Raw genomic sequence first — 15,879 nt, 5'->3', positions numbered from 1 at the left:
ACTTCAGGTAACAGAGATAACATTAAATAACATACATTCTATGCACCAAGAACAATGTTTTATGTACCAAGTCTCTTATCTGTCTCTTCTAATGACTTCCCTTAGCGGGTTGTTAGTACTTGACAGCAGGTCTCTGTGCGGGGAACTTTTTTCCAATTCCACATTCAAAGGAGGTCCATCAGAGAACATGATTGGCAATTTTCGTCATAATCTGCACATTATTAGCATCAAAATTGACATGGCAGTAACAGTGGTGGTTTTTGATGTGCCTTTCTTCAAGTTCAAGGAAGTCCCTCCAGTAGCAGTGGTTTGGTATAGCAGGTCTCAGTTACCCAGTGGTGGCTTTTCAGAGGCAAAGGCGCGATAGAGATGCGTGAGAAATAAATCCAAGAGGCGTTTTACCGAGAGGAGAGAAAGACGCTAAGAAAAAAAAAAAAAAATTTAGAAAAGTGTCTGGAAGGTAAATGCTTCAGGACGACAGCCTAGATCTAGAGAGATTCAAGTATTTCCCAGATAGCGTGGATTACGGTCGTTAGAAAGCGTGAGCTTAAAAAATGCCTCTCCCCATCCTGTCAATCTCACACTTCCCTTCGCGTTACTGGCCTGGCCGCGGCAGCCTCATTAGCCACCGCTCGTCGTACAGAAATACGCGAGACTGTTCCCAGTTAGTCGAACTCAATCCGAAACAATAATAAAAATTGAAACAAAACGAAACAAAAAAGCTTCCCTTCCGCCGGCTCCCCCGCCCCTGCACCCGCCGGTCCGGCCCGGCCCGGCCCGGCCGCAGCCCCGCGGAGCCCGGCGCCTGGCAGCGCACCGCAGCGCACACGGCGGGGCCGGCTCCGCGGGGGCGCAAGGGCCGCGGAGCGCCCTCCCCGCCGGGTCCCGCGCCCCTCCGCAGCGGGGCGGTCAGCAATAAAAAAATAGACGGAACTTTTCGGCCGAGCCCGGGGGCGCCCCCCGACCCGGCCCCCCCCCTCCCCCGACCCCCCCTACAAAACGCCCCCCGCCCCGGGTGCGGGCCGGGGTGGTTATCTGGTGAGCGGCGCCTCCTCCCGCTGGTCCGGCGAGGCGACGGCGGCCTTGCTGAGCACGGCGGCCGAGTAGGGCAGGAAGCCGCTCTCGGAGCGCTGCCCCGCCGCCGTGCAGGGGAAGTCGGCGGCGGCGGCGCCCCGCGAGCCCAGCGCCGAGGCTGCCGCCGCCGCCGCCGCCGCCGCCGTCTGGCTGCTGTGGCAGCTGAGGCAGGAGCAGGGCGCCGAGGCCCCCGGCGGCCCCGAGCCCGCCGCCGCCGCTGCCGCCGCCGCCGCTGCCGCCGAGGCGGCCGCGCTGCTGTTGAGGCCGGCGGCGGCGGCCGGCGCCTGGTAGAGGCCGGGGTGTCGGAAGCTGCAGAGCAGCTCCGGGCGGGAGTAGGGGTGCGAGAGGGCGCGGAAGGTGTCCAGCGGGCGGATGGAGGTGGCGAAGGGCGCGGCGGCGGCCCCCGAGGCGGCGGCGGCAGCGGCGGCGGCGGTGACCCCGACGTGCGGGTAGTAGTGGAGCGGGACGTGGGAGTGGAAGGGGTAGGGCAGGCTGCCCGTGGCCGCCGCGTGGGTCATCATGTAGGTGTAGAAGCTGGGGTCGGCCGGGTGGGGCCAGGACATGGCCAGGCGCTGCCGCTTGTCCTTCATCCGCCGGTTCTGGAACCACACCTGCGCGGGGAAACAAGCACAGCGCGGCCTCAGCTCTGCTCCGCTCCGCGCCCCCGCCTCACCCGCTCCCGCCGCGGACACCGGCGGGCACTCACAGACACCCGTCGCCGACGTGGCGCGGCCCGCGGCTACATGGCGACCGAGTCGCTTGTAGGTGACCCCACTTCTGCCCGGAGCAGTCGTCTGTGACCTTGTCCGAGGGGAGCGCTGGGCACGGTCCCCCTCGGCCCGGGGGGGAACCTTTTCGATCTAACTAAACGTTTGCCCTTTGAGTCATCCCTCCCCCCCGCCCCCGGCCCCGCAGGACTATGACTTGAGGGTACCGACGCGCTCAATCCCCCGTGTCTAATACATGCGTTTATTTTTTCTCCCGCTCTTCTCTTTAGGAGATGTGCTAGTGCCGTAAAAAACGAGGAAAATAAATAATAATTTTTTTAAAGGAATTTAAAAGTTTTCGGTGAGGAGAAGCAAACGTGCACGACGCATGACCAAAGCTAAGGGCCCGGCGAGCCCTTCAATCGCAGAGGGAAGCCAGCAGCCGGCCCGAGGGACCCGGGCGCGGCGGGGCCGCGCCGGGGCCGCGGCGGCTCGGCGGGACGCGGGGAGAGGCGTACCTTGATGGTGGTCTCGGGGAGGTTGAGGGCGGCGGCCAGCTCGCAGCGCCGCGGCCGCGACACGTAGTTCTCGCGGTAAAACTCCTTCTCCAGGCGGGCGATCTGCTCCCGGGTGAAGGCGGTGCGGTACCGCCGCACCTGGTCGGCCCCCGCCGCCGAGCCGCCCAGCGCCCCGCCGCTGTGCAGGCTGCCGATGCCGGCAGCGGGGGCGGCGGGGGCGGCGGCGGGGGTGCTGGGCGCCGGGCTGCTCTCGGCGTAGCCTGCGGGGCGAGCGCACGGGGGTGAGAGCGGGCGGCGGGGCGGCCCCCCACCCCGCCCGATCGGGCCCCGCGCGGCCGTCCTTAAGGCCAGCTGCCATCCTTACAAATCGCTGCCGCTGATAGAATCGATAAGATTGGATTTTGGGGAGTTGAGGTGGGTTTTTTTGAGGACTTCATAGCCGCTTTATTCTCCGCAAACGGGGCGGGCTCAGTAATTGCAGGGCTGCCGAGCCCCGGGGAGAGCGGGCGAGGATCCGGGCCGGGACTCGGCGCGGATCCACCAGGCTGCGAGGAGCCCGGGCTCGGCGCTAGCCGCTTCCCCATCGACTGCGGTTCTTATTTTCGTTTGATAGGTACGAAATAAGAGCAGCCATAAAAGCCGATTTTTTTATTGTTATTATTCTTGAGCGTTACGTCGAGGATCCCTTCCTTTCTCTGGCACATTTGACGAAAAAGGCATGCACTGTGGCCCCTAGGAAATCCACCGCTCACCTGGCTCCCCCTCCCCAATTACAGCAATAATAACAACCACCGTCCATCACCGTGGCTCGCAAAGCGGTAAGGGGACGAGGCTGTTTCAAACCCTCCGTAATAAACACGGGAAAAGTGAACAATGCCCAATTACCCCGAGGTGGACACAGGACGGCACGTTGCATATACACAGAGAAGGACACACACAGGCAAATACGGGCAGTTTCCTTGCACTCCTCTCCCTCTCTCTCTCTCTCTAATGTAATCTATATACAGCTCGAGAGACGCCGAGAGCTCGAAGAGCGCGAGGAAAAATAAGGAGAAAGCTTTCCCTAAATATAGGTGGGTGGATATTTGTGCCCACATATATTCTGGATATATATCTACGCACCAATGGATTTGGGCATGCAGACATACACACATGCACGCACCCGCCCAGGCTCTGCCTGGGCAGTGTGTCCCGGTTATCGGGATAGCGTAGCAATCGCAATAATATTTTACAGCCTGGGGCTCTGTCTTCGCAGAAGAGAGAGCGCCGGTGCAGAGGGCGAGCAACTTTGGCGGTGGCGGTGGGTCTGCTTTGGTTTTCAAAGCCGTTTGGCAAAGTGCGGGGCTTAGATGGAGACGATAAAGGAAGAGTTACCTTTGTTACTGTTTTCCTTCAGCTGGGAGGAAGTCAGGCTGGCCGGGGAGCGGAGCGCGGAGCAGCCCACCTCCACATCGCTGTTCATATCTGCCTCTTGAGCAACTTCGGAATAAAGGCTGATCTTCTTCCTGCCTTCCGACGGCGGGATTTCGGAGGAGACAGTGCTTTCGCTGCTCGGATGCTGAAGATTGAATAAAGTGTCTATTTCAAATTTGCCTTTGGTGGAGATGTCCCCTATCGCGCTGTGCAGAGAGGCGGCAGTCAGTCTCGGGCTGAGGCGACCACTGTGCGGAGAATTTTCAAGGGCCTCCAGCACCGCATTTCCAGCTGAGTCTGACAAATTCGAGAGCCTTTTGCCAGCTGTAGGGCTGTGCAGCCCTCTCTCCATCAGGATCATCTCTTTCTTATTCTTTCCATCATCTCAGCTTTATAAAAAATGTCAAAGTTGCAGGGCTGGTCCTGTACTAATGATGAGCTGCAGCAGGGGCTAATTCACATTCAGCCCGGCAAGTGTCTCTAAATATTATTATCTCTTTTGAGGGAGGCGTAAAAATTGTGGGATGCCAAAGCGAGGGAATGACTGGTCAAAATGACCCATACATCCTTTCTAGCCCGAAATGTCATTCATCAAAAAGTGGTGCTCGTCATTAAGGTACGAATGACGCTGTTCGAATAATCATTTATTGTAACAGGTTTATAAGCAAATAAATACAAGCTCCTGTCAGTGGATAATGAAGGCGGCTTCAGAGCAGACAAATATATCCAGGTGGAAAGAAAGAAAGACAAGAAGTGAGGAGTAAAGCTCTTGTCCTTAGCTTGATCAGATCTTGCTTGAATTGCTCTGGGGTTTGGCCTCTGGGGTGGAATTGACAGTCTGATTAATAAAATGAGCTGTGCAACATTTCCCCCTTCATTTAGGTGCATCATTATGCTCTGATTTTTGTTTTGTTGCCTTTTAGGTCCTAATGATGCAGCTTCTTTCTCATTTGTCCTCGGACAGAACTACATGCTAAATATTAGATAATACTTTTCTTTATTATTATTTCTGAGGCGGATTTTAGATCGCAACGCGAGGAAACGCTGGAAGAGGAACAGAGCACCGAGAACCTCCTGCTGCTGATATCTCTTTACTTTTCCCTCCCATTTCCAGACCGCATTAGTACTTTTATGTAGGAATTTACACTGACACCCCCACGCACCCCCTCACACGCGCGAACCTTATGCCCGGACTTTATAAGACCGCTGCTGCCGGCACGCACCGATTCTAGTGTTATCTACAGCAGTTGCCTGGAAATTGAAATATTTATTATACTCTCAGATATTATAATTCGAATATATTTTTCTTCGTGGCGTCCTTAAATACGATCGCCTTTTTACTTTCTATAATCCCGCTCATCGACGAAGCTAGCCTGAGATTTTCCCCCCCTCTGGGACAATACTGGCTGTAGCACGGTATGATAAGGGGGGAAATAACCGAAGGACATTAAATGCGTTCGTGATTTAAAACACTCCACGGGCCGTGCCATTTCGTCCTACCGGCAGGTTTCTCTCCAGCCCTCTGTTTCTTCCCTCCCCACCGCCAATAAAGTCTACGCATTTAAAAAATATATATAGAGAGAGAGAGAAATAAGTGGTGGGGGTTCGTTGCCTACAGGCTTCGAGCCAGCAGAGACATCACCTCTAGCACCCTCTCTCCAAAGTTACCTGTGGCTCAGTTAGCTCATCCCTCCGCTCTGTGCCGGGTGCCGCGGGGCGCAGCGTGGCCGCGCTGCAGGGGACACGGGCTGCCGCGCTTGGCTGACGTGACAGTCGGAAAGTCTCCCTTCAGTGATAACTTTGCTAGTAATAATGACGCTGATGGCAACCATTTAAACGAAGATAAATCCTTTGCCGTTAGCATCTCTGGAGCGCTCTTCCATAGCTGCCCAGCCTTTATTCTCGTCGTGATTTTTTTTTTTCACCCGCATCATCTAGTATTTAGACTCTGGGAATTTTAGTTTCATCGCCCGGAGAAACACCCCAATGTTTCCTGTGATTAAACGCGGGTTTGCTTTTTTGCGAGGCGAGCTCTTCCTGCTAATGTCAGTCCCACACATCCCCTAAGTTCTTGTGCTCTTGCGCATGATTCATAACTCGAAAATGGGATACTTGTCAGATTTTTTTTTAATAAAGTGCTAAAGTCTCCTTAAACATTCCACCAAATATTTAGGAAACATTCTAGGCGTTGTTTGTAAAATCCAGCCTTCCATTAATGAGCTTTTTATGTCAGGCCTTTGAAATGTGAATTTAGACTCCAGTGTGGTGTCCCGCGTTTTACAGCCCCAAAACCAGACAAAAGTAAATATCAACTTCTCCTTGCCCTCGGGTGCGGCGGCAGAGCGGCCTGAGGCGGAGGCGAGCGGAGTGGGGCGCAAGCCGGGGGGCGGTGGGCAGAGCCCGCACACGATTGCCCCGAGCCCCCCGGCCGGGACGGGCACGGGGACTTTGCACCGCCCTCCCGGCGGGACAGAGGGTGTCCCCGCTGCTACACCCCGGCTCGGGTCTTGCTGAGCGTGGCCCAGCGGGAAGCCCGCGGTGCCCAGCAGGCACCGCACCGCGCGGAAGCGCCCGGGGGGCACCCAGCCCTGCCGCCGCCCGGGAGCCCCGCTTCCCCCGCCGCGCCCGGCTCCGCAGCAGCCGGCGGCCCCGGCAGCCGGGCCCGGCGGGGCGGAAGGCTGCGGCCGGTTTATTGCTGTCGTTTGGCGCCCTCGTCTGTTTTCTTAAAGGCTGTAACAGTGGCGAGCATCTTGCCCCCTGCGCTTTCGGAAACCGCAGCCCAGATAACCACATCTCCGAAGGCACTCGAGTGTGCACACAGCCAAAGCCGGCGCAACTTCACACTCCAGAAATATTACTGCACCACTAAAAAGGAGGGAATGCTTTTTATGTAATTCGAAGAGGATGGAAAAGACTTTATGAAAAGCCCCGACGTGAGAAAAACAAGTTACATGCAAGTGCGGGTGTGAATCATCTTTATTAGTGTTATTTTATATTTTTCACCTTTTAAATAATACTGATACCTCAGGTTACGTACAATGTATCTTACGATATAGCTACATTCATATGCAAGGGAAATAGCATATCATAAAAGACGTTAATAATCTTCCACTGAGTAGATGTGAGGTAACAAAACCGTTCCCTGCCATGCAGTTAATCAATTCACCCCAAACCGTCAACCCACTAATAAACGAGTCATCTGATATTTATATTCCTAGCAAACAAGATGCATTAACTGCACTGATGTTTATCGCGTGGTGGGTTTTTTTTTGTTGTTTTTGTTTTTGTTTTGTTTAATAGCACAGCCTAAAAACCTTTCAGCATATGTTTATAGTTCCTCAAAACCAACAGCTCAGCCTAAAGAACCTCCGGCATTAAAGTGACATTAGTGGGCAAAGGGGGAGGAAGTTACAGAGACCGCCGAAATATGCGAGGTTTTGTTAGACGCTGTTTACTCAGTTGTCCTTGTAAGTTTAAATAGCTGCTTAGGCCTATGGCCAAACTTCTTTTCGTTTTTATCTTTAAAGTTATTGCTCGAGGCATCAAAGAGTATTTCAGTACTCGTTTATTAAATCTTGCCCGGGAAAAAGAGGTCAGGCAACTTAATTGAAATGAAGTTCGTTTTAATTCAGTCAAACAACATCTCGGCCAGCTTTTCACCGCGCAGAGCGTGCTTGGGAAGATGGACAGAATTATCCGCTCCCTCCCCCGCGGCGGGGCAGGCTGCCAACTGGGGCCCGGGGCTGCGCGCAGCGCCGGCGGGCTATCCGCGGCAGCGCAGGGTCTCCGGGACGCGGCCCCCGGGGTGGGAGCTAGCGGCGGTGCGATGGTCCCGAGGCGTGCGGGGCCGAGGGGAGCCGGTCCCGCCGGGCGCCGGGGAGCGGGGCCTCCCCGGGGACCCCGCGGCGCGGGGTCGGGGCGCAGCGCCCGCGGCAAAGCCGGCAGCAGGCGCGGCGGCGCCACCTGGCGGCGCCGCGGCGGCACTGCGCGGCGGGGCCGCGCAGCTCCGCGCCCGCGCAGGGGCTGGCACGCGTGTCTCAGCGCGCACCGCGCTCCCGCTTGGCCGCAGACTCTCCCCTCCGCCTCAGGCCGTCGTATAGGTATAGGGCCAGCCTCGGGGCGTCTACCTGCGCCTTCAGTCCTGACTCTGCGTGAAATGTCACCCGAGTGCTGTGAAGGACACGAACCCAGCGTGTTCCTGATCTACGCGGGCCCTGCAGCACCGTCTACCCCCACGCTGCCGAGGCTGAGATCCCGCGGACGCTCTCTTTGCCAGGTTAATGATTACATGATGTCTTCTGCGGCTGCCTTTGCACACAAACAGGTTTTAATTTAAACGGTGAAGCGTTAGTCCGGTCTCAGAGCTACTCGGCCGACGTCTCGTTTTAGGTCGCAGCTGCGGCAGGTCGGCCAGTTCGTCCCAGGTCAGGGTCCCCGACGTCCCCGTGCTGCTTCAGAGTGGAGGTGGGAGTCAGGGAGCGGCCACCAGCAGCCCGTGACCCGCGAGCTCAAGTTCAACGCCCGCAGTGCTCAGCCGCCCGTAAGCGTTGCACCGAGGCCACGCAGGGAGAAAGTTTTTCCCGGCTCGGAATGGATTTTTTAAGGCTGAAGTAACTGAAGAGATGAGAAGCTGTGGCAGAGATCTGGAGGAAAACAAAATAGCTTAATAATTTTCCTAGCGTTGCTATTAAATCTTTTCATTACCCTAACTGGCTTTTATTTTTATTGTTATTCAAGGGGTGAGGGAAAATGAAAGCTCTTCTGTTCTGTTTAGCTATTAAAAGCCCACTCAAGTTGAAATGTAGCAACGGAACTCAGTGGGCACGGAGGGAAGTTTGGGAGAAGTATAAATCGATTGTTTTTCTCTTCGTTTGCCTTCTCCGTTTGCCCTGGACGACCTTCTTCTTTTTTTTTCTTTTTTTTTTTTTTCCCTACAACAAACACTGACAAGAGAATCAACTTCCTAAAGACACAGTTACCAACTGCAAATTCTGGCTAGGGAGACGACGAAAAAGCTGGTTTATTTTTCCTGGGAGAGACCAGACAGAGGACACATAGCACGTACTAAAAAGCCTGTGCTAAAAGCTTGAGCGGAGTCCTTACTGTGTTAAATCACGGCAAATGTATTTGAGGAAATGAGATAATTTCAGGGGTGAAAAAAAATACACTACTTTTTTTTTCGACGGGAGAACATAGCCACTTTTTTTAGCGATGCTATCTAGCTCGTGTGTTATACAAATTCCCGTGCAATGTGTCAATGGAAAATGCAGTGCGGCTCCGCGGGGCGCTGGGCACCCGCGGAGCCGCTGCCGGTGGAAGGCAAGGACTGTCCCGCAGGCAGAGGCCCGGCGAGCGCGGCACGTCGTCCTGCCTGCCGTGGAGCGAAGTCTCGTGGGGACTGTCCTCTCCTGTCCGGGGAGACGGTGGGCTGCTCCGGGTCGGGGCTGCAGCACGGCCTCCGGGGCCAGGGATGCGGGACGCGTCCTGCCACTTGTAAGTTGGGTGGATGCTCTCAGAGATCCCATCTTGGCTCGTGAGCTCATTATTTTTATTCGAGTGCATAATATCCTGCCGTGCACGGCAGTGCTGTTTTCTACACCCTCCACAAAACGACTCATTACGGAACTGAAGTTGTTGGTCATGAACCCGCCCAAAGACGCAGTTTTCTGGGCCACCGAGGGGCTTTCGCCGGAGCAGAGGTCTCGACAGGGCTGAAGTCCTCTGCGGGCGTCGCTGCGGCTGCCCAGTAATTCTCTTTGATGTAGCGGAGCTCAAAAAGCTCCGAAACTCTGTGCTTTAGGTGCTCCTTCTTTCGGCGGCCTTATTTAAAATGTCTTGAGGGGAGAGAAAACTTCTTCACCGCATTTATAGCAAGAGGAAACACAAAGGGAGATGGGAATATAAATAGAAAGATGTTCGGAGACTTAAAGTCTCTCGTTTCTCGGGACTCCAACGTGTTAGCAACGTTTTCACTAGAAAGCTGTGTGCCGGGACATGAAGGATGAGAAACTCGTGCCTCCACAAACTGGCCTCCTAATTCTGTGGGGTTTCATGTCCTGAGAGTAAATACTGATTCGGCTTATAACCGAGTGAAACACGTAATTACGTCTGGCTCACTTCTTAGCTGATTATGAAAGATTAATAGCAATTAAGTGCTTAGAGCTAATGAACTTGAGCTCGTGTTTGCCATCCGGTTGTTGCTGTGACTGCTGGCACCCGTTTGTCATTCCTCACCCCCGCTTCCAGAAACAGCCAACCATTATCAGCCCGGCTACAAAGCCGGGCTGCGGGACGGGCGGCTGCAGCCCGGGGGACTCAGCAAGGGCATCCCCAGCCTCGAAATGGTGTCGGCACCGAGTTTCACCTCCACGGCCGCCGCCTCTCTTCTCTCCTGCTCCTGAGCCTCTGTCGGGACAGTAAACACGGCCCCAGCTATAAGCTTTTCAGCGGGCGCGGAGTTTCCCTGTTCTTTCCTGCGGAGCTGCTGCCTTTCCCAGAAACCTGTTGCCCTCCGCACCCCGAGAGAGGGTTAAGCGTCTGCAATACTCAACCGCGGAGCGACAGGAGCCGGCGCAGAGGGGCAGGGGCTGGGTTGGGGGTTGAAGTTGGGACTCGTCTTAGGAGCTCGCTCCATTTCCAGCTCTTCCTGCCATTTCCACCCCGGCTCAACGGGAGAGTCGAGAGAGACGACAGAAGGATTTGCCACAGTTTAGGGAAGTCACCCCCAGAACAGCCGGCAGCATAAGCAAACGCTGTGTTTTAACTAGACTGCCTTACCACGACATGAGCTGACACTGCAAGGGGAAGAAAAGCCACATCTAATGAGTGCCAGGTTTAGCATCTTGCTCTGAGCACAGACACGGTGCCTTTTCCTAGCTGGTAGCAAATTCGGGAGCGGGGAGGGGGGTTAAGAAGAGGAGTCTCTCATGGAGCGAGAGCTCAGTGAAAGCAGGGGACCCCTTCTCCCCTATAACAAAGCCCTTCTCCTCCATATATCGCCGGGAAGGAGAGAGGTGGGGACGACGGCATACAAAGCCCATGTCTCGCCCGGGATCCGGTCAGACCCTCGCCCGCGGCTTCAAAAAGGGCCCCTGCCCGCGGCTTCAAAAGGGCCAGCGGAGGACCCTTGGTCCTCCCTGGCCCTTTTGAAGCCGCGAGCAGGAGGAAGGGGGGGATGAAAGAGACGAGGAGGGAGGCTGGCCCAGAGGGGCATCACCGCCGCCCGCCCCCCCAACCCCTCCCTAGCGCCAGAGCCGCGGCGGGGCGGGAGCGCGTTGGCGGGGCGGGAGTGGGAAGGGAGGGCGGGGGGGGGTAGCTCCTTCGGTTCAGACCGGGGGGCTGCGAGGCGAAAGGGGCAGTGCGGGCAGCGGGAGGGTCACATGTTTCGACGGCAGCCTATGAGCAGCCCCCCGGGCTGCGGCAAACTAATCTGGAGCCGGCCGCCCCCACCCCCGTCCCCCCTCCCAACCTGGACTTCGTTTTTATAAACGTACCGCCAGGATCCAACCTGTTGGAGGCAAATAACCATTTGCATCATGCCCGGCCGAGGACCGAGCCGCCGCCGCCGCCGCCCGCGATGTGCAAGGCCATGAGCAAAGCAGCGAGCTGGGAGATGGACGGACTGCGCGGCGACAGCAGCGGCGGCGGCGGTGGCGGCGGCGGCGGCGGCGGAGCCCCCGGGCAGTGCCGTAATTTTCTCTCCTCGCCCGTTTTCGGGGCGGCGCACACGGGCCGAGCGGCCGCCGCCGCCGCTGCCGCCGCCGCCGCCTCGGGGTTCGCCTACGCCGGCGGAGGGGAGCGCTCGGGGGCGGCGGCGAGGCCCGACCCCCCGGCCAAGGACTGCCCGGGCTCCGCCGCGCCGGCCGCCGCCCCCGCTCTCGGCTATGGGTATCACTTTGGCAATGGATACTATAGCTGCAGGATGTCCCACGGGGTTGGGATCCAGCAAAACGCCCTGAAGTCTCCCCCCCATGCCTCCATTGGCGGCTTTCCTGTGGAAAAGTACATGGACGTCTCCAGTCTGACCAGCACGAGTGTCCCTGCCAATGAAGTCTCCTCCAGGGCGAAGGAAGTGTCCTTCTACCAGGGCTATACAACCCCCTACCAGCACGTTCCTGGGTACATAGACATGGTCTCAACGTTTGGCTCTGGGGAACCGAGACACGAAACATACATATCAATGGAGGGCTATCAGTCTTGGACTCTGGCTAATGGCTGGAATAGTCAGGTTTACTGTGCCAAAGATCAGACACAGAGCTCACACTTTTGGAAATCGTCCTTTCCAGGTACGAGAGGGAGAGAAATGGTCTGAGCTGAATCCCCCCCCCCGCGCCTCCTCCGCCTGCCCGTCCCCTCCCCCGCCCCCCGGGCTGCAGGGGCGGCCTGCCGAGGTGGACACGCTGCACAGACACGCACAGAGCGGAGAGAGAGGGGAGAACGATGGATTTTCCTTTTTCCTTCCCCCCCCCTCCCCTACCCCCGAGGAAACCTCACCCTCCGCTTTCCACCCCGCGGGACAGACCCCGGAGCCTCCCCCCCGGCGCCAGGGTCCTGGACCCCCTTCCTGCGGGCACCGGGGCGGCCTCGGGCTCCTTCTCCTGCTCCTTCCCTTGGTGGCCGGGTTTGTATTCGCGTTTGCAGCTTGCAGGACGACGGCTCGAAGGCTTGCGCTCCTCTGCCTCTCCGGCTGGCGATTGACCCGGCCCCAGAGCACTTAAAGAGACTGCGAGTAGTGAGGGCACAGAGGCACAAACCACAAGCAAACAAACGCGGGGAAACACACCAAAGCGATTTCTGTGTGTGCGCTGCCAGGACCGACCCGCTCTCGGCCCCCCAGCCCATGCCCCCGCCGTCCTGCAGCTCGCTAGCCGTGCATGCCTCAAAGTGATGACAGTCCATCAGGGTTTCGGTGCTTTACTAACGTGCAAATAATGTGGCCGTGTAAATAATAATAAACTGTAAACAACCCGGCTTTATTTATTTGCCCGTGAAAACTAGTGCCCAGCAAGTTTAGGTTAAGCTTTAAGCGCCTGTAATAAAATTCTAATTTTTTACATAATGTCTTTTACAATAGGGGACGTTGCACTAAACCAGCCCGATATGTGTGTCTACCGGCGTGGGAGAAAGAAGCGAGTGCCGTACCCAAAACTGCAGCTTAAAGAACTCGAGAATGAATATGCCATTAACAAGTTCATTAACAAGGACAAGAGGCGAAGGATATCCGCAGCCACAAACCTGTCTGAGAGACAAGTTACCATTTGGTTTCAGAACAGGAGGGTGAAGGATAAGAAAATAGTCTCTAAACTGAAAGACAATGTATCTTGATCTATTAGTTGCGGACAGTGATGGATATATAAACTCAATTTACGACCAGCTAAAGACTTTTGGAAAGACTTGAAAATATATTTAATTTTTTTCTCCTTCCAGCGGTGGCGAAATTTCGGAATTGTTTTCCAGGAAAGTCAGCGGTTTTCTCTCAGTGGAAGGGAGTGCTGACAAATCTTGAATTATAATTCTGTTTCTTCCTTTTGAAAATAATAATATATTAATATTAATTATATTTTCTGTTCTTCCCTCTAGGCCAGTATAAAAGAATTAAAATATGTTGAACGGTTACAGTTATAACTTTTTTAAATGCTTAACTCTTGGGGGGTTTTTCTGTAATTTTTTTTTTTCTCTGAGTAACAGCCAGTGCCAAAAAGTGTCAGTTTTGATTTGGTATCGTAAACTTCAAAACACGCCGAGTGGAAAGAAAAAAAAAAAAAAAAAGAAGAAGTCAATCGGAAAACGCAAGAAAGCCGGAGTCCGGACCCGTGGCAGCACCCGACTGCTGCCAAAACCCCCCGAGGCCACCGGGACCCGGAGAGAATTGCGAATCGTGTGGAGGAGTAACGTCTGCAGCCAGATTTTTAATTGCTTTTTCGAGGAAAGGAGAATCTCTCCGAGCTGTTGCGGGGCGCAGAGCAGAGTCCCCAGGCAGGTCCCAGCGCGCTCCCCGCTTCGGCAGCTTTGGGTTTTTTTGGCCGCGGTTTCGTTTTCAGTGGAAGGATTTCGCGTTCCCAGGTTGAAAAGGAGCCGCCTGTTCCCGGGAAGGAGCGTCTGGAGCCGGGCCGGGCCAGGCGCCGCCGGCCGCGGGACTGCGCGCTGGGCGCTCCGCGGAGGCGGAGGTCGGGGCATCTCGGGAAAGCGCCTTCGTCGGGACCGATGTGCCGGCTCGTCCTGCAGCCAGGGGAGAGGCTGCCGCTACAGAGGTGTGTATAAACCTGCGCAGACCTCGTGTGAAATGCCCGCTGTAGTCTGTTTGTCCGGACAACCGCAAGACTCTTCTCCTCCCTCCCGCCACGGCGCTTAAAAAAAAAAAAAAAAACAAAACGCCACAACACTCCTAGTCCGAGAAATGAAGTTCACCGCTAACTTTTAATTTACAAAAATAAACGGGTGTTAACGACAGAAGCAATAAATAAGGAATTTCAAAAGATGCCATAATTTATGTAGGCCGAAAGGCTAGGATTTTGTCGGGTTTTTATTATTTTAAACCTAGTGTGCATGTTATAATATACACAGGGTGATCAGACACGCTACTCAACTACTAGGAGAGAGAAGTGATATCCTCTCTGTTAATGTGCCTCGTCTAATTATTAAAATGTGTGTGTTCCGAACTAGTATTATTTATTATAATATACTATTGCTCTAAACACTTTGATTACCAGTGTATGTGGGTAAGACATACGTAAGATTCTTTCTCCATAAACCATATCTTTCTATTTTCTTGTCTTAAAGTCTGCTTTTACTTTGTGTTGGAAAACTGGGCTGAACTTCCGAGCTGTTAACGATGTTGCCAAACTGTTCCTGAACGGTCTTTAATAAAACGATTTCTTTTCGATATATATAAAAGGAGTAGGAGAAATTCGCCTTCTTTCTCTAGTAGGGTGTTTCGCGGGCTCCAGGCTTGCCCGGGATCTTCCCAGGGCCACTTTAGGTCGCGGATTTTGGGAAAAGAGAGCTAGATACCATGCGAGGCTCGTTAAAGGCGCGAAAGGCGTACCCGAGCGCGCCTTGCCGCTGGGGAAGGGTTTTTTGGGGAGAAAGAAATGCTGCCGGCGAGGAATACTCGGGGTGGGAGGCAGGGGAGAGTCTGTCTTTCCCCTCTCCCCCCGGAGCCCGTCTCTGCCTGCCCGGTACCCGGCGGCCAAGGGTGGCCCAGTGCCCCTTTGTTTTCCCCTCCCAAGCCTGTCCCGGCACTTGCTGGTGCCCCGGCGGGGCTCCGCGGCGGCGGGGGCGGCCGGGCCGGGGCGGCGCCTCTCCGTTCACTCCGCAACCGGCTGGCTCCAGCGGGGAGTTATCTTCCGCCTCCTCCGCCCTCTTTCTTCCCCTTTCTCTTCCGCTTGCGCGTTCACGGCTCTCGAGGCGTTTATTTTCCCCCAACGGACAGGAAAAATATCCATTTGGAAGCATTGAAGATTTTGTCTCAAAGTGCATTTTGTCTGATTCTGGGAAAAGAGGAGACTTACGGGGCGCATCATTCGAGCACCTGGAACAGCCCTCTCTACTGATGCAGCCTTGTTTTTCCGAACGTTTTAAAAATTCTCGTTTTTCCCCACTCTTGGCACGTCCCCTTTCCCCCCGCCACACATAGGTCGGTCCTATTAATTCTGGAGAAGTTTTTCAGTCCAGCGAGACCCCCGCAGACGGAAGGCCGGGCACTGCCCGAGCTGTTGCGCCCCGGCCGCGGAGCCGTCGCGGGCCGTTCCCTTCCTCCTTCCAGGCTTAACCTTTGGCTTCGTCGGTCGCCGGGCTCTCAGAAGACACAGCTTGCCACGGCCAAAGCTCCCTTCCCAGGGCAGGAGGAAACTCGAACTGGCTGGCAAATCGGTACCAGATGGAGAGGAGTCGCCTTTTAATTCGTAACAACGTGCAGAAACGTTAAGAAACCGGCAGCTACAGCCAGGAGGAAGGAGTGCCTGGGCTGCGGGACGGGGTACATCAGCCCGTCCGCCTACCAGGGCGGATTAAAAGGGTTTTCTAAACCTGGAGCCGGGGCATTGACGAGTGCTATTCAAAATCCCCGTGCCCACAGCCTGGGCTCTTCTTCCCAGGACGCACGGACCCGGCCGGGCCCCGGCGCTCCGCTCCTCGCCCGCCAGCGCGGATCCGGGCTGCCGCCGGTC

At 55.6% G+C, this 15,879-nt stretch overlaps 2 protein-coding genes across 2 annotated transcripts; one reads left to right on the top strand and one right to left on the bottom strand.

Moving 5' to 3' along the window:
• Nucleotides 1-1,031: 1,031 nt before the first annotated feature.
• Nucleotides 1,032-4,096, bottom strand: EVX2 (even-skipped homeobox 2). The gene is given in 4 exon segments (XM_086615993.1): nucleotides 1,032-1,685; nucleotides 2,300-2,559; nucleotides 3,674-4,081; nucleotides 4,084-4,096. Coding segments are annotated over 4 exon segments (1,335 nt in total).
• A 7,192-nt stretch (nucleotides 4,097-11,288) lies between these two features.
• Nucleotides 11,289-13,036, top strand: HOXD13 (homeobox D13). The gene is made up of 2 exons (XM_086615840.1): nucleotides 11,289-11,997; nucleotides 12,786-13,036. The coding sequence occupies exons 1-2, from the start codon at nucleotides 11,289-11,291 to the stop codon at nucleotides 13,034-13,036; spliced, it is 960 nt and encodes a 319-aa protein (XP_086471966.1).
• The last annotated feature ends 2,843 nt before the right edge of the window (nucleotides 13,037-15,879 follow it).

The sequence above is a fragment of the Tauraco erythrolophus genome, chromosome 8 (genome assembly GCF_009769465.1).
Source record: "Tauraco erythrolophus isolate bTauEry1 chromosome 8, bTauEry1.pri, whole genome shotgun sequence".
Lineage (NCBI taxonomy): Eukaryota > Metazoa > Chordata > Aves > Musophagiformes > Musophagidae > Tauraco > Tauraco erythrolophus.
This window is presented reverse-complemented; position numbering and strand designations above follow the sequence as displayed.

Excerpts from the sequence above, each read along its gene's own strand:
- HOXD13 (XM_086615840.1), top strand. The coding sequence starts at position 11,289 with ATGTGCAAGGCCATGAGCAAAGCAGCGAGCTGGGAGATGGACGGACTG. Across the intron at positions 11,998-12,785 it reads TTGGAAATCGTCCTTTCCAG|GGGACGTTGCACTAAACCAG; the intron begins GTACGAGAGGGA and ends CTTTTACAATAG.